This window comes from Xiphophorus maculatus, chromosome 2 (genome assembly GCF_002775205.1).
Source record: "Xiphophorus maculatus strain JP 163 A chromosome 2, X_maculatus-5.0-male, whole genome shotgun sequence".
Taxonomy (NCBI): Eukaryota; Metazoa; Chordata; class Actinopteri; order Cyprinodontiformes; family Poeciliidae; genus Xiphophorus; species Xiphophorus maculatus.
In genome coordinates, this window is record NC_036444.1 from 7,362,232 (window position 1) to 7,388,623 (window position 26,392).

General features: G+C 35.9%; 1 protein-coding gene across 1 annotated transcript; it reads left to right on the forward strand.

Annotated features, from left to right (window-relative positions):
- Nucleotides 1–5,295: 5,295 nt before the first annotated feature.
- On the forward strand, nt 5,296–26,308 carry otog (otogelin). The gene is made up of 44 exons (XM_023349700.1): nt 5,296–5,412; nt 5,620–5,875; nt 5,968–6,085; nt 6,414–6,504; nt 6,689–6,813; nt 6,897–7,113; nt 7,302–7,427; nt 7,507–7,621; nt 8,315–8,465; nt 8,561–8,668; nt 8,751–8,820; nt 8,920–9,057; nt 9,555–9,719; nt 9,894–9,988; nt 10,071–10,194; nt 10,288–10,543; nt 10,658–10,710; nt 10,809–10,912; nt 11,775–11,929; nt 12,057–12,195; nt 13,142–13,252; nt 13,340–13,519; nt 13,750–13,989; nt 14,073–14,229; nt 14,615–14,734; nt 14,856–15,074; nt 19,113–19,411; nt 19,564–19,738; nt 20,089–20,336; nt 21,054–21,243; nt 21,349–21,547; nt 21,632–21,807; nt 21,945–22,014; nt 22,595–22,695; nt 23,386–23,417; nt 23,494–23,671; nt 23,762–23,866; nt 23,968–24,008; nt 24,118–24,237; nt 25,196–25,294; nt 25,382–25,510; nt 25,600–25,639; nt 25,731–25,848; nt 25,962–26,308. Exons 1-44 carry the CDS (start codon nt 5,349–5,351, stop codon nt 26,170–26,172), a joined length of 6,228 nt encoding a protein of 2,075 aa, XP_023205468.1. The 5' UTR covers nt 5,296–5,348; the 3' UTR covers nt 26,173–26,308.
- The last annotated feature ends 84 nt before the right edge of the window (nt 26,309–26,392 follow it).

Sequence of the window (26,392 nt, forward strand, 5' to 3'; positions counted from 1 at the left end):
TGAGACATTAGTCCTTTAAACCTGGAAATGTTCTTCAGGTGATAGAAGGCCGACTTAGTAACTGTCTTTATGTGGCTCTGAAGGTTCAGGTCAGAGTCCATCACTACTCCCAGGTTTCGGGCCTGATCACTGGTTTTAGTTGTAATAACTCCAGCTGTGCATTGACTCTAGATCGTTCCTCTTTAGGTCCAAAAATAATAACTTCATTTTTGTTTTTCAAATAAATTTAAGATAGAATAGTATCCAAACCAATGTGTAAAGAAGTAATTATTCTCAAAGCAGCTTTTAAATCTATTGCAGTAGTTTAAGAAAAAACTTCAACTCTCTTTTTCTTTTCCCCACACATACTGTAGGTTTTTTGACATTAAACAGATTTATTCAAGGTCACGTCGACTCTTTCACCAGATCTACAAAATCTTCACTTTGTGTGGGTTTTTGTGCCATTCAGAGTGGCCATCTTTAAATCCCCTTTTATCTTGACCAGATGTAAAAGCACCCACATCTTCAAAAAACTTTCACTTTTGTCTCGTATTTTCGCTCGGTGATGGGACACAAATAAAGTCAGCCAGACTGGACTGTTCTCTTATTTGATGCCCTCTGTGCATCTCAACCTTGGGGAAACAGAACGGGTTCCACACTTGAGTTCTGAGTTTCAAGAATTAAAATTTGAGTAGAGTTGGAGGAGATCTTTGTACAGAAAAGAGTGAATGGGTATAATTTTGTAGGAGAGTAATTGCTCTATTAATTGGTCTTTAATGAAGAGAGACTGATGTATGTCCACAGGGGTTTGATGAAAGTAAAAGTAAATTTACAGATGTTTAAAGTGATGATCCAACATATATTATCTATGATTAATCTTAAAGAGATGGTTTGTAATGACTTAAATTTACTCATTTGCATTTACTTTTAAGCTATGCTGTGTAATTCAATGAGTAAGTAAATATTCAATAGACAGCATAAGTGACAGTAGTATCCGCTGTACTGCAGTACATTCAAACAACCATGCATTATCTACTGTACATATTGACTTTAAAAACTTTTTATTGATTGATTTGAAAATCCTTGTTCCTTATGCACTGATTTGAATTTTTAAAATCTGTTATTTTTAATGTTTTAAAAATATAATTTATTAGTTAAAAGTACCAGAATTAGTCAGAACTTTTTTGTGTGTGATTTCATAATTTACTTACAACACAGCTTGTGCAAATGTTGTAGTACTTCACAGTTCAAACTGTAAGAAAGATTTCTAACCTTTATCAAAGCTTAGCTTTATTAGTACTTCAACATATTGGCTTTCAAAAATATAGTTGGTGGTGTAATTACTGCATTACGTGGCTGCATCTTAAAGCGTTTCCGACCCGCATCTTGTCTGCCAGCTCACTGAAACAAACAATTAATACACCTCTTATATACTCTTATATAGGGTTGTCTGGAAATGATGTGATTCACTTCAGGTAGAGAATGGCAGCTCACACGGATCCACATTTGCATCTACATCCTCCACCAAATGAATTTCATTTGAGCAACGCGACACAAAGGATGTTTTTGTTACTTACTCAAACAATCTCATGAGTTGTGGTTTCAATTTGATTAAAAAGAAATGCAGTTGATTTCAAATTAGTAGAAATTTCCAATTATTTTTTATTTAAAAAAAAAAAGAAAATGCAAAGGTCATATTTAGTATAAAGGAACATTAGCTGTACCTTTGTTTGTGCTGCTTGGGCATCAGAAGGAACATTAGTTTGTGGTTTCTATAAACTACAACTAATACTTTTGTTGACCAACACTTATCATCTAAGGTTACGTATTCTGTAAAAGTGTTCAAACAGCTCTACTTTCTTTGTACCGTCCATCCAAGAAGGTACTTGCTCACATTTTTTATATATTATGAATGTGTCATAGGTGAGACTTAGCTAACCTAAACCCAAAATAATGATCTTAGAAGAAACATAAATGAAAGTTTACCTTTACAGATTATAAAAACCTTTGACTACTTGAAGTAAAAATATTTTTAAAATCATTAAAGACTTTTGGCTTATTCGCTCTGCTGGAGACCGTGTCAACATAATTCTGGACTAGATGAGTGACAAGGAGCTTGATGTTTGATTAAGACAGGGGTTCCCAAACTTTACCATGCCAAGGCCCCCCTACACCAGTACATTTTCAGCTGAGGCCCCCCCTCATATGAAACATGCGTAAACACTCATGTGTAAGCTACATCAAAGCTCTGCACTGCTGGTAGCCCGATCCCGCAGCTGAAACACTTTTAAGAGACGGTCCTGGCGCTTGCTGGTCTTTCTTGGGCGCCCTGGAGCCTTTTTGGCAACAATGGAACCTCTCTCCTTGAAGTTCTTGATGATGCGATAGATTGTTGACTGAGGTGCAATCTTTCTAGCTGCGATTCTCTTTCCTGTTAGGCCATTTTTGTGCAGTGCAAGGATGACTGCACGTGTTTCTTTTGAGATAACCATGGTTCACAGAAGAGAAACAATGATGCCAAGCACCAGCCTCTTTTTAAAGTGTCCAGTGGTGTCATTCTTACTTAATCATGACAGATTGATCTCCAGCCCTGTCCTCATCACCACCCACACCTGTGTTAATGGAGCAATCACTGAAACGATGTTAGCTGGTCCTTTTAAGCCAGGGCTGCAATGAAGTTGAAATGTGTTTTGGGGGATAAAGTTCATTTTCTAGGCAAATATTGACTTTGCAATTAATTGCTGTTACGCTGATCACTCTTTATAACATTCTGGAGTATATGCAAATTGCCGTTATAAAAACTGAAGCGGTAGACTTTGTAAATATTAACATTTGAATCATTCTCAAAACATTTGGCCATGACTGTATCTCCAAGAATCATTTAATTAATCATTAAATCTCTCACAAAATAACTGATATTGTGGAGTTCATTTATCAGCTGATTGAATAAAAAGATGCAAGTGAAATCAAGTCTTCTCTTTTATTGTCTTGCTTGTTCCAGCCATCTCAGCTACTGCTTGTGGTTCTTATTTATAAGAATAGTTGTTCTTAATACCCCGATCTCTGAGTAATTACCATATTTGCATTTTTCCTGATTTGTTAGTGAGTTAGGGTTACCCTAACCCAAATGCAAGACTCAACATAGTGGCATAAAATCAGTAACCATTTAAAACAGTCCAAGGTTAGGGCACAAAAATTAATTCCAATCAGAGGTATCTGAAACAAGTCCAAAAACAAGTTGAGTCAAAATCACTGCAAGACAAAGTTAAGATAATGGCAGGAATGCTTGACATAAGGGACAAAGACAAACTGGCAAGGGGAAACTGTACAGTATAAATGGAGAAACTAAGGCATACAATGAGACACGGGTGGTTGACTATAGATGGGAACCTCAGCAAGTGAAGTTCTCTAAAACAAAACAGGAAGTAAGTGCAAGAAATAAACTGTAAGATCTCAAACCAAGATATACAACTGTAAATCAATCAGCAGAGCTGGACATAATTGACCTGACTTAGACACTAGAGAATCTAAATACTCACAGAGACAACTAGAATTTTCTTTTCTGGTTAAGAAAATAAAAGCCTATAGATCAAGGTCTGAACTTAAAACAATTCAGCTCAAAGTCATTTGAACAAATTTACATTTTAGCATTTGTGAGAACAGCAGAACTAGTTTATTTTTCTTTGTACTGTATTCAAACTTCATAAGATAAAATTAGTTATGATGTAGATCTTGATATTTTAAAACAAACTTGTAAAGCTAACAAGTGATAAATCATTGTTAGTTCTTATACAAATTCATATTTGTACTTTCAACCTTTTATATTAGATCATATTACACTAAACATAATCTGCAACTTTTGCTGAAGATGATGAATCACATAAAGTAAGGATTTAAAAAATATAAAAATTAATATTTACATGTACTGATATAATTTTTTAAAAAACATCTGAATGTAGCAGTAAATTAAAACAGCCAGTGACCACAGTTTCTCACTTCTTCTTGTACTAGATTTTAACGGCGGTTGGTTCTCACTTCTTCATTGCGTGACCATTCTTGAGAGACGTGTTTCTTGCAGGGCTGCAAAATCACAGCCATTTTGCTCCAAAAATTTACCCAATCTGCTCCTGGCGAGCATGATAATGCTCCTCCACACTGAACAGCTCTCTGATAGCAGACGCCATGCAGCGTTTAATACAGGATGTACCACCTCTGAAATGGTTCCACAAAATGGAGAAGACTTGTGAAGGATCTGCCAATGGAGATGAATCTGCCTGGGGCAGAACAGGTTACAGCCACGCCCGTGGAGAAGGGGCTGATGGCACCCAAAGCTCAGAGCTGGATGATTCATCATACTTCTTTTGGCTATCAATGCCTTCCTCTGTGAAATTGTGTATTTCTTTTGGAAACTTTCCTGAAAGCTCAGTGTGTTTCGTTCTTACATGTAGTTACACAAAAGTCAAATAGAAGGATATTTGTAAGGTGGCAAAGACATTTACATAGCATTGGAGCTTGTCCTGAGGTGTTTTGAAAGATGGTCATAAATCCAGGAAGGCTGAAACATTGAGTAGTTGATGACAGTTTTAATGAACACATATGATGAAAAACAAAACTTACAGTCAGACATAATTTAGAGGTGAATCCAAAATTGGGAACCAGAAACATTAGCATGATGATGAGAATAAACAAGGTACAAAAAGGAGGAACCAGGAAGGAGGAATGACAAAGAGGTAATTAAATAATTGGAGCATGAAGTTACGGGTGTGAAGACAAAGAGACTAAGGAACAAGGAATAATAATGAAACTAGAATCAATAAAGCAAAGTGCAAAAAAACTCAACAACCAAGCATATTTCCCTTTTTGTCTCCAAAGACTGAAGAAGAAAAGGAATAAGACATTAAGCTGAGAAAACAGCAAAGGTCCCTGCTGTGCAGATTACCATTAATTAGAATCTTCGTTTTCTTAGTTAATTTTTTGTCATTTCTAATTAATGACAAAAAAATTAACTTATAACACCTTAGTCATAGCTAAATGATTTAGGACAAAAAATATAGCCAGATCAACCAATAAATTGTTTCTATGAAAGGGTAAACATGGAGATGACAAACTTGGAGCAAATCAAACATTATCTTATTTGTACTCTCCAGGAGTGTCTTCCCTGTTTAATTTTCTCACATGCTTGATGAAGAAAATACAGTACAGCATTTAGAGATATGTTGAACGTCATTGACAAGTCCACACAAAAAGGCGGTTCTAAAGCTACACAGAAATCTAAATCTATATGTGTGTGTATATATATATATATATATAGCCTTGACTGTCAGCCTCACTTTTATCTGCTTTGGGTCAGAAAGCCCACTGTGGCAACCATGAAGTGGACTGTGGTGTGGTTGTGTTTCTTCAGTTTTGCTGGTGCTGCTCAAGCCAGGCAGGGTAAGACTTGCATATTTTAGATTCTAAAAATATTTTCTATTGAAAATATTTTGGCACTACAACCAAAATTGTAATTTCTACTGGTTTAAAAGACAATCAAGAGGTTTGTGATGTTAAATATAATTTTCTAAAAATATAAAGTAATAAATATGTGATTTCAAGATTATATTTTGTTCAAATTTTTGCTGTTTAATTTTGCTGTTCTAGATGACAACCATGTCAACAACATCTGCAGCACTTGGGGCACGCAGCACTTTAAGACCTTTGATGGTGATGTGTTCCAGTTTCCTGGCTTGTGTGAGTACAACCTGGTCAAAGACTGCCGAGAATCCGAGAAGAAGTTTTCTGTGCACATTAGACGAGAAGAAAATGACGGAAATATAACAATACGTTATGTTGTGGTCACCATCTCTGAAAATACATTCAACCTAACCAAGACTGAGGTCACTGAAAATGGGAATCCGTAAGTAAAACACACACAACAATACACTAATTAACATATTTTTACATTATGTTTGTCATTTAAATCTTCAAACTTTTATTCTCTTTTATCAGAGTCACTCTGCCACACTACAGTGGGGGAGTAAAGGTGGAAGAAAGTACATTTTACATCAGGCTTCGAGCTACCAAAGTCGGCATTATAGTCATGTGGAATCGTGAAGATGCAGTCATGGTATACATCTTGCTTCACCCTCCTATAAGTCAGAGTTTTTACAAATCACTTAATCACATTGTCGTAATGTGACTGACTTAAAGGAAACACATTTAATTTTCATGTCAAATGAAACAGTTAGTGATACATTAGCTAACGTCTGCTGAGAGTGCTTCAATTGTTGGAAACAGGGAACTTTTTAAAATAATTATTTATGATGTATCTTTTAACATGATAGAAATAAAGGCTTGGTGGTTGAATAACATCAAAGTCAAACAAAGACTGACCTCTTCTTTCTGGCATAAACTAAAAAAATGTGAAACATGATCCTCTCTGTTTTGTGCTTCAGGTGGAAGTTTCAAACGGATACAAGAACCAAACTTGTGGCCTTTGCGGAGATTTCAACGGCGTTCCCGTCTATGATGAGTTCATGGATAATGGTATGTAGTTCATTGAAGTGTGTAAAATGTATTGGAAAATAAAATAAAAACGTATTCATATTCATGACAGGTGTTATGTCATGTTTATGACGGTGTCATGACAGTCTTATTCACAACCCTTCAAATAAAGTGTTACCATATTCAGTCATATCTTTAATGTTCTTAACTTCATCTTCATGATCAGGTTTTAAAGTGACTCCCATTGAGCTTGGAATCAAACACAGAGTCCATCTGCCAAACGATGAATGCAAAGACCCCCCTGTAAAAGATGAATCAAAGACAAATGTGTCACATTCATGCAAAGCATTTGTAAGTATATAAATCAGTTTTTTCCAGTAAAAATGTTAAGGAAGATGTTGACTTTTTGTTTCCGTCATTTTTCCTCACTACAGCAAACTATCTGTGAAAAAATATTTAACGGGGATTCCTGGAGTTCATGCACCAGCCTGATTAGTGCTGAAGCTTTCATCAAGGCCTGTGTGGTAGACATGTGTGCCTGTAACAACGGTACCAGTGACTTCTGTGTCTGCAGCACAATGTCTGAGTTTTCTCGTCAGTGTTCGCACGCAGGAGAACAGCCACCCGACTGGAGGAGACCTGATTTCTGTGGTATGATTCATGTTCGTCTTTATTTTTTGTTTTTATTTATTTTTTGTTTTTAAGACTGTAGTTTAATGCTTAAGAGGTTATTGGAGCCATAAAATGTTATTTAACATATTGTTCTTGCATGATATTTTGCCTAAATGATTCTATGAATTACTACTGCTCATTATCTATGGCACCATTTATCTTCACAGGTAAACAGTGTCCCTACAACATGCAGTATGAAGAAAGTGCTTTTCCTTGCATGGATACTTGCACACATCAGGACACAAGATTAGTGTGTGAGGACCATAAAACAGATGGCTGCTTCTGTCCTCCTGGTTAGTTCTCTTTACATTTAAAATGTATATTCTGCCACTGTTAATTCACCTTCACACAATGAAACTGTTTTTCTCTCAGGAACGGTGTTTGATGATATTTCTGAGAGGGGCTGCATCCCTCTGTCTGAGTGTCAGTGCAAGCATGACGACATCTACGACTCTGGAGAGGTTTACCACCATGAAAAAAAAAACTGGTATGTTTCAACATGTTTACGGAATGTCTTCTTGATGGTAAATTCATCCTTTTTGTTGCAGCGCAGGAATTTTACCAGCACTTTCCTTTATTATATTTCATACAACAAAGGGAAAATAAGGTCATAGTGGATGAAAAACAATCAAATTCATCACAATATTCACACAAAAAACTCTGAAAAGTGTGATATTCAGTTATTATATTCAGTTTCCTTTTTGTCTGACATCCATTTCTAACAGCTATGCCCACTTTTCTTTGCAAAGTAGCTCAAGCTGGGTCCGATTGGATGGAGAACATCTACATCATTTTCTGTTTAGTGTTGTTTAGTCTTAACTCCACTGCAGCCTTTAACACGTTTGCTTTCAGGATTTCCCTAAATTTAGCATAATCCACTGTCCCTTTATTTTATCTCCATGCCCATGTCATGACTCTGCCACCATCATGCTTCAAAGTGTAAATTGTGCATTCATTATTATCTGTACGGTTTTCTATGTGAAAACTACAGCTAGGAATATGATACATGTTTGCGGTTATTACTTGTATAACATTTTTAAATGTTATATTATTTCCCTTCCACTTCACAATAATGTCACATACAAAACAAAAATCACATACAATTCTGATAAGATGCTTTAAAAATTAAATGTGTATTAAAACTTTTGCAAGGTTTTATGAACAGATTTGTATTTTTCAGTACTTGTTCAGAGGGGAAGTGGGAGTGTGAGACTTTCGAGACCCCAGCTACATGTGCAGTTGAGGAAGGTTTACATTTCACAACATTTGATGGTACTACCTATACCTTTCATGGAAATTGTCTTTATACCCTGGCCAAGGTGGAGAGCAAGGTAAATAATGAGTCATTTTCTAATTGCTGATAAATAATACAAAACAGACATGAAAGTGAAGATTTCCCTGTGCTCAAATGTTTTATATATCTCAGGATGGAGTAAGTCCAAACTTTACTATTCGGGCCCAGTTGGGACAATGTGGAGGAACAAAATTTGATATTTGTCTAAAGGCTCTTAAAATCCATCTGGGCGTAGATAATGTGAGTAAAATACAGATGTTAGTATTTACATTCTCACAACAATATCTACAGATCACTCATAATTGGTTGTGTCTTTCTACAGGTATTAATGTTTACATCTGAGGGAAAAGTTCAACAGAATATGGAGGACATCAGTTTGCCATATTACTCAGGTGGGTCTGACAAGAAGCAAGTTTTAATTGAGCTCATTTTTTCAGTAATGGAGTTTCTATTTGTGTAACATCAGGTGACTTTTCTGACATTATTTACAGGGGACATCAGAATATTTCATGCTTCATCCTTTCATATTTTGCTCAACGCCAAGTTTGGCCTCCAAATTCAGATCCAGCGTGTTCCTGTTATGCAAGCCTACATCAGTCTGGAAAGCAGCTACAAGGAAAAGACACGTGGTGAGTTTTATGTTTTCCTTTAATTTAGCCAACTTCCTTTATAGACCATGTATTGTATGATAATCAAAACCACACAGGGTTCTTGTGCAGTCAGGAACTGCATGGAAAAGAGTAACATTTCATTTCAGTGTTTAAAGATTGTGGGAAAGGATGGAAAAAATAGAAGGATGGATAAATATTTGTACTCTTAAGACTATTCTTTGTAAAAGGTTTACATTTCACAACATTTGATGGTACTACCTACACCTTTCATGGAAATTGTCTTTATTCCCTGGTCAAGGTGGAGAGCACCTTGGCCAGTCTTGCCTTGCCTTGGCCACCATATTGGATGGATGGTACAGACATTTCTGTACTGTCAAAAGAAAAAAAACTTAGATAACTGAGTTTTATTTGAGATAAAAGAGAATATTCCAGTGAGGAGGTGATACAAAAAAATTATGGAAATGTGCTGGAGCTTGGACACTTTGGTGACTTGTTCTTCTGAATATGTTCCTCAGGTTTATGTGGAAACTACAACATGGCTTTGAATGATGATATGACGACTCCTCAAGGGAGCCAAGAAGGAACTGCTGTAACTTTTGGTAATTCTTGGAAGGCCGACCAAACATGCCCAGATGCAGGCAGAATACTTGAAGACCCCTGTTCAGTCACTATGAAAACTGGTAAAAAATAAATTTAACAATGTTATTTTTTTTCCAATCAAATGAAACCCATTGTAGTATTCTATTTAACAGTAAAGCTTTTCTTTTGTTTCTTTGTGAGTATATATATTAAATTTTTATTCAGTATATTTCAAGGGACTGGAAGTGTAAAAATAATTTTACATTTAATTGTAGAGAATTATGCCCGACACTGGTGCGAAATGCTCAGAAATTCAACTGGTTCATTTGCAAATTGCCATTCAGAGGTTAATCCTGACTATTACTACAAGGTACAACAACAACCTCTTCTTTCAGATTTTAATTCTGTTTAATTGGACTATAATTTTCTTAAAGTGTTCTTTTTTTATGCAGCGCTGCCTTTACTCCACCTGCAGCTGTGAGAAAAGCGAAGACTGCTTATGTGCCGTCTTCACCTCTTATGGTCGGGCTTGTGCAGCAAAGGGAAAGTTTGTGACAGATTTTGGAAACCAATGCGGTAATGTGTCTTTAAGTTTCATGACAACACATTAACTGTCATATATAAGTCTTGTAACAGCTAGGTAATTTTCCCATATTATCCACAAAACAGAGAAACACACAAAGAGCTGTCCATCAACTCAGATCTTCACTTACAATCACCGGAGATGCCAGCTGACCTGTAGTTCACTGAGCTCAGATCAGCAGAGCTGCACTTCACATTTCTTGCCTGTGGTTGGCTGTTTCTGCCCTGATGGTCTCTATCTGAATGAAAAAGATGCTTGTGTACCCAAAGAAGAATGTTCCTGTTCCCATAATGAAGATTACATTGAAGCAGGAACGTCTGTCAACATCAAATCTGAGCACTGGTGAGTCAGAAGAAACCTTAAGTAGTGGTTATATTTTTTTTTCAGCATGAATAAAATGGTTGTAATTTGAACGGCATCTCTGTTTCATCATATGAACTTGATTCTTTTTCCAAGTGTGTGTGCCAATGGAAGGCTTCATTGCCATTCCTTGAAAAAGCAGAACACAGGTAGGTAATTGGGGCTCTCATTTCTTTACTTTCCAATAACATTGATATTGGGTTAACATTAACATTATGTATGTTGAAAGTATTTCTTCTGTTTACAGAATGTCCTCATCCAAAAGTGTACTTCAACTGCTCCACTGGGATGGCTGATGACCAGAGACCACACTGTGTTCAACGTTGTTTGAATCTGGATGATGATGTTTGTGTGAGTTGCTGTCTTGTTTATCTTTAATGAGATCATCTCCTGATTATTTGTATGTGGATTAATAGTAACCCTTTGCTAATTTGTCTATTTCTGTGTGCATCTATTACCATAATTTTTTTTCACATAATAAATAAACCATTGCAGACTGTCCTCAGATCTGTGAAAGTATAGATTCTTTTTGCATGATAGTTGTGAAAGATCAAAATAGTTATTTTCTTTTTAAAATAACTTTAAAAGTGTAGAAATACTTTGAAGTTAATTCTCCATCTAAGTTGCCTCAATAGAGTGCCTGCCTTTGACTGATTGTTTTGTGAAGGAAACAGTCAAACAGAAGAAACTTTCTTTGCAAATATTTATTTTATCCATAAGTTAACCTTTAGAAAAAATGGGTGATTTTCTGTGGTATAGATATGACTCGGCTGACTGTATGTTACCAGAAAATCAATAAAAACACACCTTTTTAGGGATAGTTCATGGGTCACTACAGCAAACCATCATTAAAAATGTTTTAATGTATTCATGATTAAAACTCTTTATTTTGAAGTATTATTTAGCTTTTTTCACTCTTACATGTTTCATATTATCACATGCATTTTTATATCAGACAAACATGACCTGAGTTTATGTCTTTTTTTTTCTTCAGTTCTTAACTAGGTTTCTCATCAAGCAATATTTTCATATAGCCAAAACTGGTGGGCCTCTGAATAGTTGTCTTTATTGATATATTGTTTATCACTTGAGAGAGCAGATCTGATTGAATATTAATTGAGATAGGCTAATTCAATGAAATAATGCCTACAATGAAAACTGAGAATGATTAATTGCTGTGTATCTACTTGATGACTCTACATTTCCTTTCCAGGATGCGTCAGAATGTGTATCTGGCTGCATGTGTCCTTCTGGTCATTTTGATGATGGTCAAGGCTCATGTGTGAAAAAGACAGAGGATTGTTCATGCAAGCACAATGGTCAATTCTATAAGCCTGGAGTCGCAGTTTACCAAGATTGTAACCGCTGGTAAAAAAAAAGAAAGAAAAAATCGTTATGCTGCTTGTGCTGCATTATTTTAAAAAACATTTTGTTGAAAATTTTACTTTTAAATATAATGCATTTATTTTGTTTTGCTTTTACTCTACCCATTTAGTATTTGTAGAGGTGGGAAGTGGAAATGTACATCATACAGCTGTTCACAGAGCTGCATTATATATGGAAGTGGACATCACAAAACATTTGATAAGCAGCTATATGAGTTTCAAGGAGACTGTTCCTATGTTGCTGTCAAGGTAAGTTTATACAAAAACACTTAAAATTTGTTCAAAACTGTGGTTTTATTATTAGAAAGAATATCTAAGCTTTTACCATATAAATAACACAAATATAAATTGCCTCAAAGCAATTAAAACTTTTTTTTTATGAAATGGCTAATATGCAATAACAAAACACAACAGGAATTTGAATGTAAAGCTACATTGCTTTTCAAATGTAACCATACCCCCTAAACTTTTTCACATCTTTGTCAGATTACAACCACAAATGTCACTGTAATTTATTTTCCCTTTTTAGAGATATGTAAGTAAAGGCACTAAACACATATACACAAAACACCCTTCACATTGTTATTCACAAAATACAACCAGCAATATGTACTTTTATTTTTACTTCACAATTATGAGCTTGTTTGTTTGCAGTGGACGATCAGACAAAATCATATCAAAGTAGATTGACGTTTGCAGTTGTAACGAAACAGTTATGAAAAATTATTGTTTTTGTTTGCACTGCATAAATGCTGCAACCTCACTGACTCCTTGAGGCCATTGCGACGCAAAAATGGAGGTTCAAAGTTAATAATAAACACACTAAATCTATTTCTCTAAAGGTATAGCTACCAGAAAAAAGTACTTGGTAAAATGCAAAGAATGCCATCAGATAATTACTCTGGACTTTTGAGAAGTACTCTGACTACTTTGTCCATATTAGCAAATTAATATGTTTAGAGACTGTGTGAGCATGTTAGATTTTTCCAAAGGGTAAATGCTAGAAATTCTTGAAGCATAAATATTCTTTACAGTAAAGAATATTTATTGACAGTAAGGTCAATATGTTCTACTCTATCACACAAACTAATGCAAAGGATGCTCTTGCTTTCAAAGCAAGAATACTTTCTATAAGTTCATAATGTATAATTTTTCAGTACTAATGGAAACCAATTTTAAAAATGTATTTGTTTAGAACAAATGTTCTAATAAAACAGTAGAGGATGAAATTGAAGTCATCACAGAAGATGAACCATGTGGATCAACAGGGACAACATGTTCTAAAACTGTCAGGATTCAGCTGGGGGTAAGGCAAAGAACTCAAATGATAATACATATTGTGTTAGAATGGTGTTCATGATTTACAAAGAGTGAAATGTTCTCTATATTTCAGAAACATGTGATCATCCTCACTGACGGCACTTTTAAAGAGATAGTTTTGGAAAATGGCACCGAAATACCATACGAAATAATAAATCGAGGCTTCTATGTTGTAGTGCATTCCAGCATTGGTCTAAGAGTAATTTGGGATCGCAAAACATATTTTGTTATAACACTGGAACCATATTACAAGGTAAGTCACAGTAATTGGTTTCTGGGTAAGAAATAGATATTTTCTTTTCAACTAACTCCAACCTTCGGCCATCCGCAGAATACAAACATTTCTCAGTTCCACTACAATATAGAATTGGTGACATGCTTTTTCTAAATGTTGACTAAAAATGATAGATACAATCTCAGTAAAATGTGTTTCTTTACATGGTATAAAATGTGCAAATGACTGACTTGTTTATATTTGTGCAGGGTGAAGTGTGTGGCCTGTGTGGAAACTTTGATGGTAATGGAGAGAACGACTTCACCACCCGGAGTGGGTTGGTAGTGAGCAGCCCATTAGAGTTTGCAAACAGCTGGAAAGGGGACAGCTCTTGCTCAAATGTGGATAAGCTTATTGACGCTTGTGAAAAAGCACCTCATCGAGACCACTGGGCAAAAATGAAGTGCAACATCATAAATGGAGACACATTCAAAGAATGCCATTCCAAGGTAGTACAACGGTTGTTCTAGCAATGAAAATATTACACATCAAGTATTAGAGAAAAAAACTATCATTTTCAATGCCTAAACAGGTAGAGCCCCAACCGTTCTATGAAAAATGTGTGAAGGACTCATGTGCCTGTGACACTGGAGGAGACTGCGAGTGTTTCTGTTCAGCTGTTGCAGCTTATGCTCAAGCTTGCAATGATGCTGGTGTTTGCATTTCATGGAGAACTCCAGAAATCTGTCGTAAGTGAATAATTTTCCTCCTGTATTACTATATAAAAATCTGGGTGTTTTTTAGTCTGTTGCACAGTTTAATCTTCAACCTGGTATTTTCACGAGCTGTAATCAGAAATCCACTTACTGAAATAAAACTTTAGTAAGTGTGTAGTTAACTTATATAATGAGTTAAATTATTACATTATTGAATGTATTTATTGATTTGTGACTGTAAATTTCCATGGTTAGTCAGGACAAAGGATTCTGATATAAATTATTATCATCATGAACATAATCCTCAAAGAAGAAAAAACAGCAATTATTTTAAGATATAGCATCATTTGAAAACAAAACCAATTTTCAAACTGAAATTTTGTTCCTTTAATAAATTTTCTCTACAACTTCTTCTTAGCTGTCTTCTGTGATTTCTACAACTTCCACAACAAACAATATGATTGCTTATGGCACTACCATCCATGTACTCCAATCAAATATCAGGGTTGTTCAAGCTATTCTGTTAGAAGGTTTGAAGGTAAGGTCTGAACGAAGGCATTTTGAAGTTACAAAACAATATGAAAATCAAATTATTTTCAAATCTCTCTTTGACTTCTATGTGCAATGCACTTACAATTTCCATGCATACGTTTTTACAGGTTGTTATCCTAGTTGCCCAGAGTATGCCCCAATATTTGATGAAAAAGAAAACAGATGTGTGGAAAAATGTTCGATAACAACAACTACTACTACTACTACTACTACAACTACTACTATAACATCTCCGACAACCACAAAATCAACAACAGAATATACCACTACAACCGGAACACCAACTACAACTACAACCACTACAACTACCACAACAACTACTACAAGTACACCCACAACAACAGAATCAACAACAACTGAAACTACAACTGAATCTACTACTGAAACACCAACTACAACCACAACTACCACAACAACTACTACAACTACCCCTACAACCACAGAATCAACAACAACTGAAACACCAACTACAATCACAACTACGACAACAACCACAACAACTACACCCACAACCACAGAATCAACAACAACTGAAACTACAACTGAAACACCAACTACAACCACAACTACCACAACAACTACTACAACAACTACACCTACAACCACTACTACACCATGCATTCCACAACCATGTGAGTGGTCAGACTGGTATGATGTACATGATCCACATGAAGACAGAAATGACTTTGAAACATATGATAATATTAGAAAACATGGCAAAGAGGTGTGTGACAATCCTGAAAAAATTGATTGTAGATCAGTTGAAAACCCTGAGATAGACTTTGAAGACTATGTGACGTTAAATGACCAGAGACTTACTTGTAATGTAAGTACAGGTTTAGTCTGTAAAACAGTCGAACAAAAATATAAGAAAAAGTGTTTGAATTACAAGATAAGGGTGTGTTGTCGAAATGACAGATGTGTAAGTAGCACAACCACTACAACCACAGAATCAACGACAACTGAAACTACAACCACAACTATCACAACAACCACAACAACAACCCCTACAACCACAGAATCAACAACAACAACTGAAACACCAACTACAACCACAACTACGACAACAACCACAACAACTACACCCACAACCACAGAATCAACGACAACTGAAACTACAACTGAATCTACTACTGAAACACCAACTACAACCACTACAACCACAACTACCACAACAACTACCCCTACAACCACAGAACCAACGACAACTGAAACACCAACTACAACCACAACTACGACAACAACCACAACAACTACACCCACGACAACAGAATCAACAACAACTGAAACTACAACTGAATCTACTACTGAAACACCAACTACAACCACAACTACCACAACAACTACTACAACAACTACCCCTACAACCACAGAATCAACGACAACTGAAACTACAACTACATCTACAACCATAACTACACCATGCATTCCACAACCATGTGAGTGGTCAGACTGGTATGATGTACATGATCCACATGAAGACAGAAATGACTTTGAAACATATGATAATATTAGAAAACATGGCAAAGAGGTGTGTGACAATCCTGAAAAAATTGATTGTAGATCAGTTGAAAACCCTGAGATAGACTTTGAAGACTATGTGACGTTAAATGACCAGAGACTTACTTGTAATGTAAGTACAGGTTTAGTCTGTAAAACAGTCGAACAAAAATATAAGAAAAAGTGTTTGAATTACAAGATAAGGGTGTGTTGTCGAAATAACAGATGTGTAAGTAGCACAACTACCCCCACAACCACAGAATCAACGACAACTGAAATTACAACCACTACAACCACAACTACCACAACAACCACAACAACAACCCCTACAACCACAGAATCAACAACAACAACTGAAACACCAACTACAACCACAACTACAACAACAACCACAACAACTACACCCACAACCACAGAATCAACGACAACTGAAACTACAACTGAATCTACTACTGAAACACCAACTACAACCACTACAACCACAACTACCACAACAACTACCCCTACAACCACAGAACCAACGACAACTGAAACACCAACTACAACCACAACTACGACAACAACCACAACAACTACACCCACAACAACAGAATCAACAACAACTGAAACTACAACTGAATCTACTACTGAAACACCAACTACAACCACAACTACCACAACAACTACTACAACAACTACCCCTACAACCACAGAATCAACAACAACTGAAACTACAACTACCCCTACAACCACAGAATCAACGACAACTGAAACTACAACTACATCTACAACCATAACTACACCATGCATTCCACAACCATGTGAGTGGTCAGACTGGTATGATGTACATGATCCACATGAAGACAGAAATGACTTTGAAACATATGATAATATTAGAAAACATGGCAAAGAGGTGTGTGACAATCCTGAACAAATTGATTGTAGATCAGTTGAAAACCCTGAGATAGACTTTGAAGACTATGTGACGTTAAATGACCAGAGACTTACTTGTAATGTAAGTACAGGTTTAGTCTGTAAAACAGTCGAGCAAAAATATAAGAAAAAGTGTTTGAATTACAAGATAAGGGTGTGTTGTCGAAATGACAGATGTGTAAGTAGCACAACCACTACAACCACAGAATCAACGACAACTGAAACTACAACCACAACTACCACAACAACCACAACAACAACCCCTACAACCACAGAATCAACAACAACAACTGAAACACCAACTACAACCACAACTACGACAACAACCACAACAACTACACCCACAACCACAGAATCAACGACAACTGAAACTACAACTGAATCTACTACTGAAACACCAACTACAACCACTACAACCACAACTACCACAACAACTACCCCTACAACCACAGAACCAACGACAACTGAAACACCAACTACAACCACAACTACGACAACAACCACAACAACTACACCCACGACAACAGAATCAACAACAACTGAAACTACAACTGAATCTACAACTGAAACACCAACTACAACCACAACTACCACAACAACTACTACAACAACTACCCCTACAACCACAGAATCAACGACAACTGAAACTACAACTACATCTACAACCATAACTACACCATGCATTCCACAACCATGTGAGTGGTCAGACTGGTATGATGTACATGATCCACATGAAGACAGAAATGACTTTGAAACATATGATAATATTAGAAAACATGGCAAAGAGGTGTGTGACAATCCTGAACAAATTGATTGTAGATCAGTTGAAAACCCTGAGATAGACTTTGAAGACTATGTGACGTTAAATGACCAGAGACTTACTTGTAATGTAAGTACAGGTTTAGTCTGTAAAACAGTCGAGCAAAAATATAAGAAAAAGTGTTTGAATTACAAGATAAGGGTGTGTTGTCGAAATGACAGATGTGTAAGTAGCACAACCACTACAACCACAGAATCAACGACAACTGAAACTACAACCACAACTACCACAACAACCACAACAACAACCCCTACAACCACAGAATCAACAACAACAACTGAAACACCAACTACAACCACAACTACGACAACAACCACAACAACTACACCCACAACCACAGAATCAACGACAACTGAAACTACAACTGAATCTACTACTGAAACACCAACTACAACCACTACAACCACAACTACCACAACAACTACCCCTACAACCACAGAACCAACGACAACTGAAACACCAACTACAACCACAACTACGACAACAACCACAACAACTACACCCACAACAACAGAATCAACAACAACTGAAACTACAACTGAATCTACTACTGAAACACCTACTACAACCACAACTACGACAACAACCACAACTACTACTACAACAACTACCCCTACAACCACAGAATCAACAACAACTGAAACTACAACTGAAACACCAACTACAATCACAACTACGACAACAACTACACCCACAACCACAGAATCAACGACAACTGAATCTACTACTGAAACACCAACTTCAACCACAACTACCACAACAACTACTACTACAACTACACCTACAACCACAGAATCAACAACAACTGAAACTACAACTGAAACACCAACTACAATCACAACTACGACAACAACCACAACAACTACACCCACAACCACAGAATCAACGACAACTGAAACTACAACTGAAACACCAACTACAATCACAACTACGACAACAACCACAACAACTACACCCACAACCACAGAATCAACAACAACTGAAACTACAACTGAATTTACTACTGAAACACCAACTACAACCACAACTACCACAACAACTACCCCTACAACCACAGAATCAACGACAACTGAAACTACAACTGAAACACCAACTACAACCACAACTACAACCACAACTACACCAACAACCACAACAACTACACCCACAACCACAGAATCAACAACAACTGAATCTACTACTGAAACACCAACTACAACCACAACTACCACAACAACCACAACAACAACTACCCCTACAACCACAGAATCAACGACAACTGAAACACCAACTACAACCACAACTACTACCACAACTACTACACCAACAACCACAGAATCAACAACAGCAACTAAGTCTACAACTAAATCATTGTCTACTACCACCACTTCAACATCAACTAAAAAACCACCTCCAACTGCATCCACCCCATGTGAACAGTGGGGTGTGCAGGTAAGTTGCTTCACTTCAAACCCCTTTAATTAATTTTTGGAGGGGGCGGAGGGACTGTAATTATGTATTTATTTTTGTGGTATTTTTAATGTTGTTTTCTTGCTATTTCTGTTGACATCCTATCACTGGTTCTTTTTTTTTCTTGTCTACAGCAAAATGAGATGTTTTATTTTTGCAACTGCACCATGGCAAGATGTATTGGAGGCAATAAAATTGAAATAGTTCCATATGAATGTCCAACTATGGAGCCCGTAATTTGTGCCAATGGGAAAGACCCTGTTCTTGTATATGATTATTATCATTGCTGCCAACATTATGAATGTGACTGTAAGTTTTCTATTTAAAAACTAAGAAATTTATAAACAGCTGAACATTATGCTCACTGATAGATTAAGTTATTCTTATCATCCAAGAAAATATCCATGTACTTAAAAGTATAAATAGCAACAATTAATCTATAACAGCCCTGGGCTTCAAATGTATTTGTTTCATAAAGAGCTTCCATGTAAGGATGAAAATATTTATTGCCAATGTGCTTTTTCTAGTTACTTCACTTGTGTGAAGTGGTGTGGCAAATGAAGAACCTAATTGTATTCATGAAGGGAATCATATTATTGAGACTGTTTAGTGGATAGTTTTTGTTTTTATTAAGTATTTACATTTTTCTGTCACTGTAGGTGAATGCGAAGGCTGGGGAGATCCTCATTACATTACTTTTGATGGCAAATACTACAGTTACCAAGGAAACTGTACCTACTATTTGATGAAAGAAATTACACCAATGCATGGCTTAGAAATTTTAATTGAAAATGTCCATTGTGACCCTACTGAAGATGTTTCCTGTCCTCGAGCTTTAATTGTGAATTATGGAGCACAAAGTATCAAACTGATCAACTTTAATCTTGGTGGACGACCTGATTTGAAGGTAACACATGATGACCTTTTTTGAACAATAGCTTTTAAACTACATATACATGGTGGGTAAAGTCTTAACACGTCAACGTTTTTCTCAGAAGGTAAAAGAAATGGCACAAGGAATACATGTTGAACACACTTGAATAAATATATAAAATATTTGGTGAAAAAGCCTATTAATATCATTGTTTTGAGGTGTGTGAATGGGCTGCAATTGTGTGAGCGTATTATTTATTATTATTACTGACAAAATTCTATTTGATATTTCTATATGTTTTTGAAGTTCTCTGAGTCTGCCTAAGCTCTTGGGAAAAGAAATCATAAGAGGGGCACCTGGCTTGTTACAGCTCGAACAACACTCCTGTGAACATTTAGAAGTTTATAAAACTATAACTACTGTGTGTTTTGCAATTATACACATTTTTTGTGAAGGTTTATTTGATTTTACAATAAGTCCACTCTGTGGAAAAGACTAGTGATATCACTGTTATTCCTTCGTTATTTAAATTAGGTTGGGACAAAGTCACTTTTTGCAAGCCATCAGTGAATATTAAAACAAGCTTTATTTGCACATAAGAGGAGGAATGCTATATAAAAATAAATATAAATTTGTAGACTAATTTATTTTGATTTTATCGTATGCATATACAAATTACATGCTATTATCACTAACATGCAATCAAAATATTAGCTTCATACTAATATTATTTACTTCTGCTTTTTTCAGGCATTTAAAAATGAAGATGTAGAAAATCTAAGGCTCCCTTATTGGAAAGATGGTGTTAAAGTGATGAGCACTAATATTAACTTGGTGTTAGAGATCCTTCGTCTAAATGTGGTTGTTAAATTTGGAAGAACTGGCTTCAGTATCAACCTTCCATATAAGTACTTTGGAGGAAACACACAGGGTCATTGTGGTAAGAATGTCCTCTCAGAATGCATCTGTACACAGATATACAGATAGGATCTGTATACACCTTTCAGTTTGAATGGAGAAAATGACACTAGAACATTTTTGATAGGAACTTGCTCCAACAATCAAGATGATGACTGCAGATTGCCTAGCGGTACAGTAGCAGAAAATTGCGGTGTGATGGCCGACGACTGGCTTCTGAAGAAAGATAAGGGAAAAACTGGCTGCATACCTAAACGTACACCTCCACAGAAACCATGCAAACAAAATCCAGATTCTGTTTGTGAACTGCTTAAGGACCCCTCAGGGTACTTTACAAATCGTCTTGATCTGTATCATTTTCTTCAGCTTTTTAAATAGTCTTTTTAATGAATTTTTATTTTCCACTTCAGTGCCTTTGCTGAATGCCATTCCCAGATCTCTCCAGACAATTTCTACAAAGGATGCGTTTTTGATAGCTGCTATGTTCACAACCGGGCAGTGGAGTGCACAAGTTTGGAGACTTATGCTGCTGCCTGCGCAGAGATTGGAATTTGTATTGACTGGAGGAAGTACACTAATATATGTGGTACAATATTTTTTTCTCAACATAGAAAATTCAAAATAAAAAAAACACATTGTATTTAGTTATTATTTCCTAGCACTGGAATTTGAAATTTTGTTTTCATATTTTTACTGTTCTTTTTGTTTGCTTTTTACCAATAGCCAGCAACTGTCCATCAGGCAAAATTTATAAATCTTGTGGACCTGCAGACCAACCAAGCTGTGAGGACAAGTGAGTTCTAATAAAAAGTTGTTTTTTTGCTGCTTGTTTTAGCACACAATTAATTAGCAAATGGAAAAAAGAAACATAGGAAAAGTAAAGGAACAGTTAAAGCAACCCAGTTATATCACAATGATCCCCTTTAAATCAAAATTAGTTTGAGACAAACTCAGGTGATCTTTATTAAAGGATGAAATACTGTCACATTCAATACATTAGAATATTAATGTAAGTTCCTTTAACTCAGGAACTCAATTTACTCAGAAAAACACATTATATAGATTTATTAATATTAGAAATAATTGGAATTATTTTCCACTGGGAGATTTTAAAAATATTAACCAGATATAAATTCTTGGTCCCGTTCAGATTAGATCTAAATCATGCCTTTGCTTTTACTTTACACCTTCTACAATTTGCATGGTCACTGGATTTCACTGTTATTATCATGTCTCAAAAATATTCATTTATAATTAGCAATGTTTAAAATGTGATTACATTTCCCTTGGCATGAAATGCAAAGATCAAATGCAACATAAATAACGATTTTAACAATAAAACACATGATGTTTTTCATATCTAAAACTTGCAGTCCTAACGATCCAGTCATGAACTACACTACTGAGGGCTGCTATTGTCCTGAAGGAATGAAACTGTTCAGCAAAGAATCAAATATTTGCGTTAAAAGTTGTGGTAAGTATGTAAGAACAATTCTCAACATCTGTTTCGTTATTAATATTCAACATCTTTGGTTCGTTTCATTTGCTTCTCTAGCTGTCTTTGAGTTTAACAAGAGTCTACATTCTGAGGCTGTTCGTCAGTGTGCTCAATATGTTCACATTTCTGTATTCAAAATATTTAGGTGATATTACAAATACTGCTTCCATAGATATTAGAGTAATGAAGCTCGGTTTGCCTTTGAATGAACTAGTGTCTTACCTAAAATTAGACAACGCAGCCAAAAAGAGTGTATGAACAAATAGTACACCTGCTTAATCTATCATTTGGGTTTCCTCTTCCCATCGAAAGATTTCTGATATACGGTTTGCTTAGAGCATTTTTAACTATCTGTCAGAGAGTACTTTCTTGGGGATTGTGTCTTTCCTTGAGACATTTTAGGACGTACAAGAAATGAACATGAAGCAATAGTGTATATGTTTGCTATTTCTATTTTACTGTAAATCAAAACCAGTTTCTTTAAGTTCATAGATACATGATACTTTATTTATTTATTTATTTTTGCAGTGATTATATAAGTAAAACAGTACCAAATAGTTTAATCCAAATTAAAAGTAACTTATTTCAATAAGCTATTTGGCAAGAGCATTAGAATATAGAGACAACAAAGAGACTCACATAAATATGTTTGTGCTGTTTAAACAGGATGTCTTGATCCCAATGGGAAGCCCCGTGAGGTGAGCCACACTTGATTTTTATGTACTGTTCTCTACTTGTTTTTTTATACCTTTAAACCAACATTATTTTTTTCAGTTCAACGAGACATTTGAATACAAATGTCAGGCCTGTGTGTGTGACGAATCCACCAAAACTGTGATCTGTAAGCCTAAAACGTGCCCACCCGCTGCTTTACCAAGATGCATGGATCCAGGATTTGTTCTTGTCAACCAAACTGATCCATCAAATCCCTGCTGCAATGTCCATGTTTGCCGTAAGACACAACAATAATGCTGATTACTGTTTGCTGCTCGTTAGTGTTTAAATTAGTAATAAACTGAGTTCTTCTTCTTTGTGTTAACAGAATGTCAGAGCCATGCTTGTCCGGACATCAACATGAACTGTGATGTTGGCTTTATGCCAAACATCAGTGTTCCAGAGGGAAAATGCTGTCCAGAAAGTACATGTGGTGAGTCTATAAAATCAGTTTGTACATACATGAGGTCCAATGGATAAAGAATCATTTTGAGTGATCTTTGTTTTTACATAAATGTCAACTTTCTTTCCTAGAACCCAAAAGAGTCTGTGTGCTAAATGATGCTGAATATCAGGTAAGGAATATATGAAATGCATTGAGAAGATAAATATGTACCTTTTAAGATTTAGTCATTGTTAGACTAAAATTTGCAGGCTAACATTGAATTTATGTGGATTTCTCAGCCTGATTCTTCCGTTCCTGGCCAAAAATGTGAGAACTGCTTCTGTTCCTCAAGCTCTTCATCTGGTGGTCTGATGGAAATAAAGTGCGAGAAGCAGCAGTGCAAAGAAACATGCAGAAGGGTGAGGAAGACAATGTAACGTGTATGACACACTCAACTGGCCCTTTGGAAAATAAAGGGCCAGTTGAGAATGAAAAGAATTGCAAATATTAAGGTTTTACTGCAATCAATGTAATTGCATCGACATATATGACTACCTGAATCAGAGCAAGACAACATGATTACGATATTACAGTTGCCATTAAGTAAACACCAAAAGTGTTGTACAGCATTCCAGGACAAATTGGAAAAAAATAAGACACATTCTCCACTAACAGAACAGATTAACAGAAAGGTTTATAAAAGCGATTAAAATTTGCAGTTTCAAATGTCTTAAGATTCTCCACTATAGCAGATGAAAATCTAGTTCTTTACATATGTTTGACTACTTACGGAAAGTTGTAAAATCCTGTTTTATTTATGTAAAAAAAAAACTTTTAGCAACATGAACTGTTTTTTTAATTACATATTTTGATGAGTAATTTGCAAGTGCCACGTCAACGAGTCCCTTTGGCAATCTATGAAAAATGTTTAGACTCTCTCTATAGAAACTCATGAGCTCATTAAGGATGGTGGACACATTTTTTTAATACTAAAGAAAGAAAACAAAATAATCCTGATTAATCATAACCTATGCTGTTTTTAGCAGTAATATTGCTATTGCATAATTTTCTGATATTGCGCAGCCTACTTAAAAGACTGGCATATGTATCTGTAGCAAAAGTGGCTCTGCAAGCATTAACGTGGGGCTGCAAACAAATGCAGCCTTGACAAATTGTCTGATTTAGAAAATAAAATACAAAATTATATAAAATATTCACCACTTTTGTTGTAAGTTATTTTCCAGCACACACAGAATATTTGGGGTGATAACAGAAATGTTGAATGGGTGTGAATAAATTTATAATTAACTGGTTTTATTATTATTATTATTATTATTTTACCATATGGATGTATTGAATTCGCTTTTTTTCTCTCAGGGATTTGAATATAAAAAACCCAACTCAGATGATTGCTGTGGGACGTGTGTGCAGACCCACTGTGTGTTCATTGTTAATGGCAATGAGACACTTTTAAAGGTAAACCAAATCCTCTCTGTGGGTGTGTATTAATTTCTGTAAGTATAAAACAACTAAGTATGTGGTTATCTGTGTGGTAATTTTCAGGAAGGAGAAACCTGGTCACCACCAGAAAATAAATGTGAAAGTAAGACTTGTGTTAAGAATGGTGAGACTCTTACAGTCACCAGTAAGCAAATCATTTGCCCAGCATTCCAAGAGAGCAACTGCAAGAATGTAAGTGCCTGGTTTAATGCATAAACCCACACTGGATCATATACAAAGAAAAATTAAAACTTTTTGTTGTTGTTTTGTTTTCTATTCAGGACACAATTCAGACTGCAGCAAATGGCTGCTGCAAAATCTGTGAGTATGATTATTTTTCTTTTCTTTAGAGTTAGAGATACTGAAACAAGCACAAAAACTGACATTTTTCTTTCCTCTCACATTTTAAAAGGTGTGGAAAAAGAGAAGGCCTGCAGTCTGGTTAGCCGGACAACTCCTATCAACTACAATGGCTGTCAGTCTGAGTTGAATATGCCGTCATGTGAAGGATCATGCGACACTTTCACTAAGTAAGTATGACCTTACTTTTAGTTTTGTCTTCCTCTGGATGGTCATCAAATCATTTATTAAGCAGTTGTGAAGTACTGAATGTGCTGATTTTTTCTGTCCTTGATCCTTTCAGATACTCTGACGCAGCAGGTGCTATGGAGCATTCCTGCTCCTGCTGTAAGGAGAGACGCGCCAGCAACCGCACTGTTACCCTGGCGTGTAACGATGGTGCGCACGTCCAGTTCACTTATGTGCATGTGGAGGAGTGCGGCTGTGGTCACACAGAGTGCACCACACCTGCAGCACTGCATGTTCGCAGAAAGCGACGCTTCACACTGCAGTGACCCAATCCTCTGTCCTCACATGTGGGATACAGATGTATCTACAAGAATCATTTAATTAATCATTAAATCTCTAATAAGGTATAGCATACTTTGTGGAGTTCATTTATCAGTTGATTGAATAAAAGCATGCGTCTAAGTTTCAGTCTCCTGTCTTTAGTTATTTTGATTGTGGCAGTCATCACATATTCCCCACTTGCTTGCATATATTAATGATAGTGAA

What these genes read in the sequence shown, in the direction of transcription:
- otog (XM_023349700.1), top strand. Translation starts at nt 5,349, where the DNA reads ATGAAGTGGACTGTGGTGTGGTTGTGTTTCTTCAGTTTTGCTGGTGCT. An exon ending in AACATCAAATCTGAGCACTG is followed by an intron (nt 10,544 to 10,657) that starts GTGAGTCAGAAG and finishes TCTTTTTCCAAG; the next exon opens with TGTGTGTGCCAATGGAAGGC. An exon ending in GTTCCTATGTTGCTGTCAAG is followed by an intron (nt 12,196 to 13,141) that starts GTAAGTTTATAC and finishes GTATTTGTTTAG; the next exon opens with AACAAATGTTCTAATAAAAC.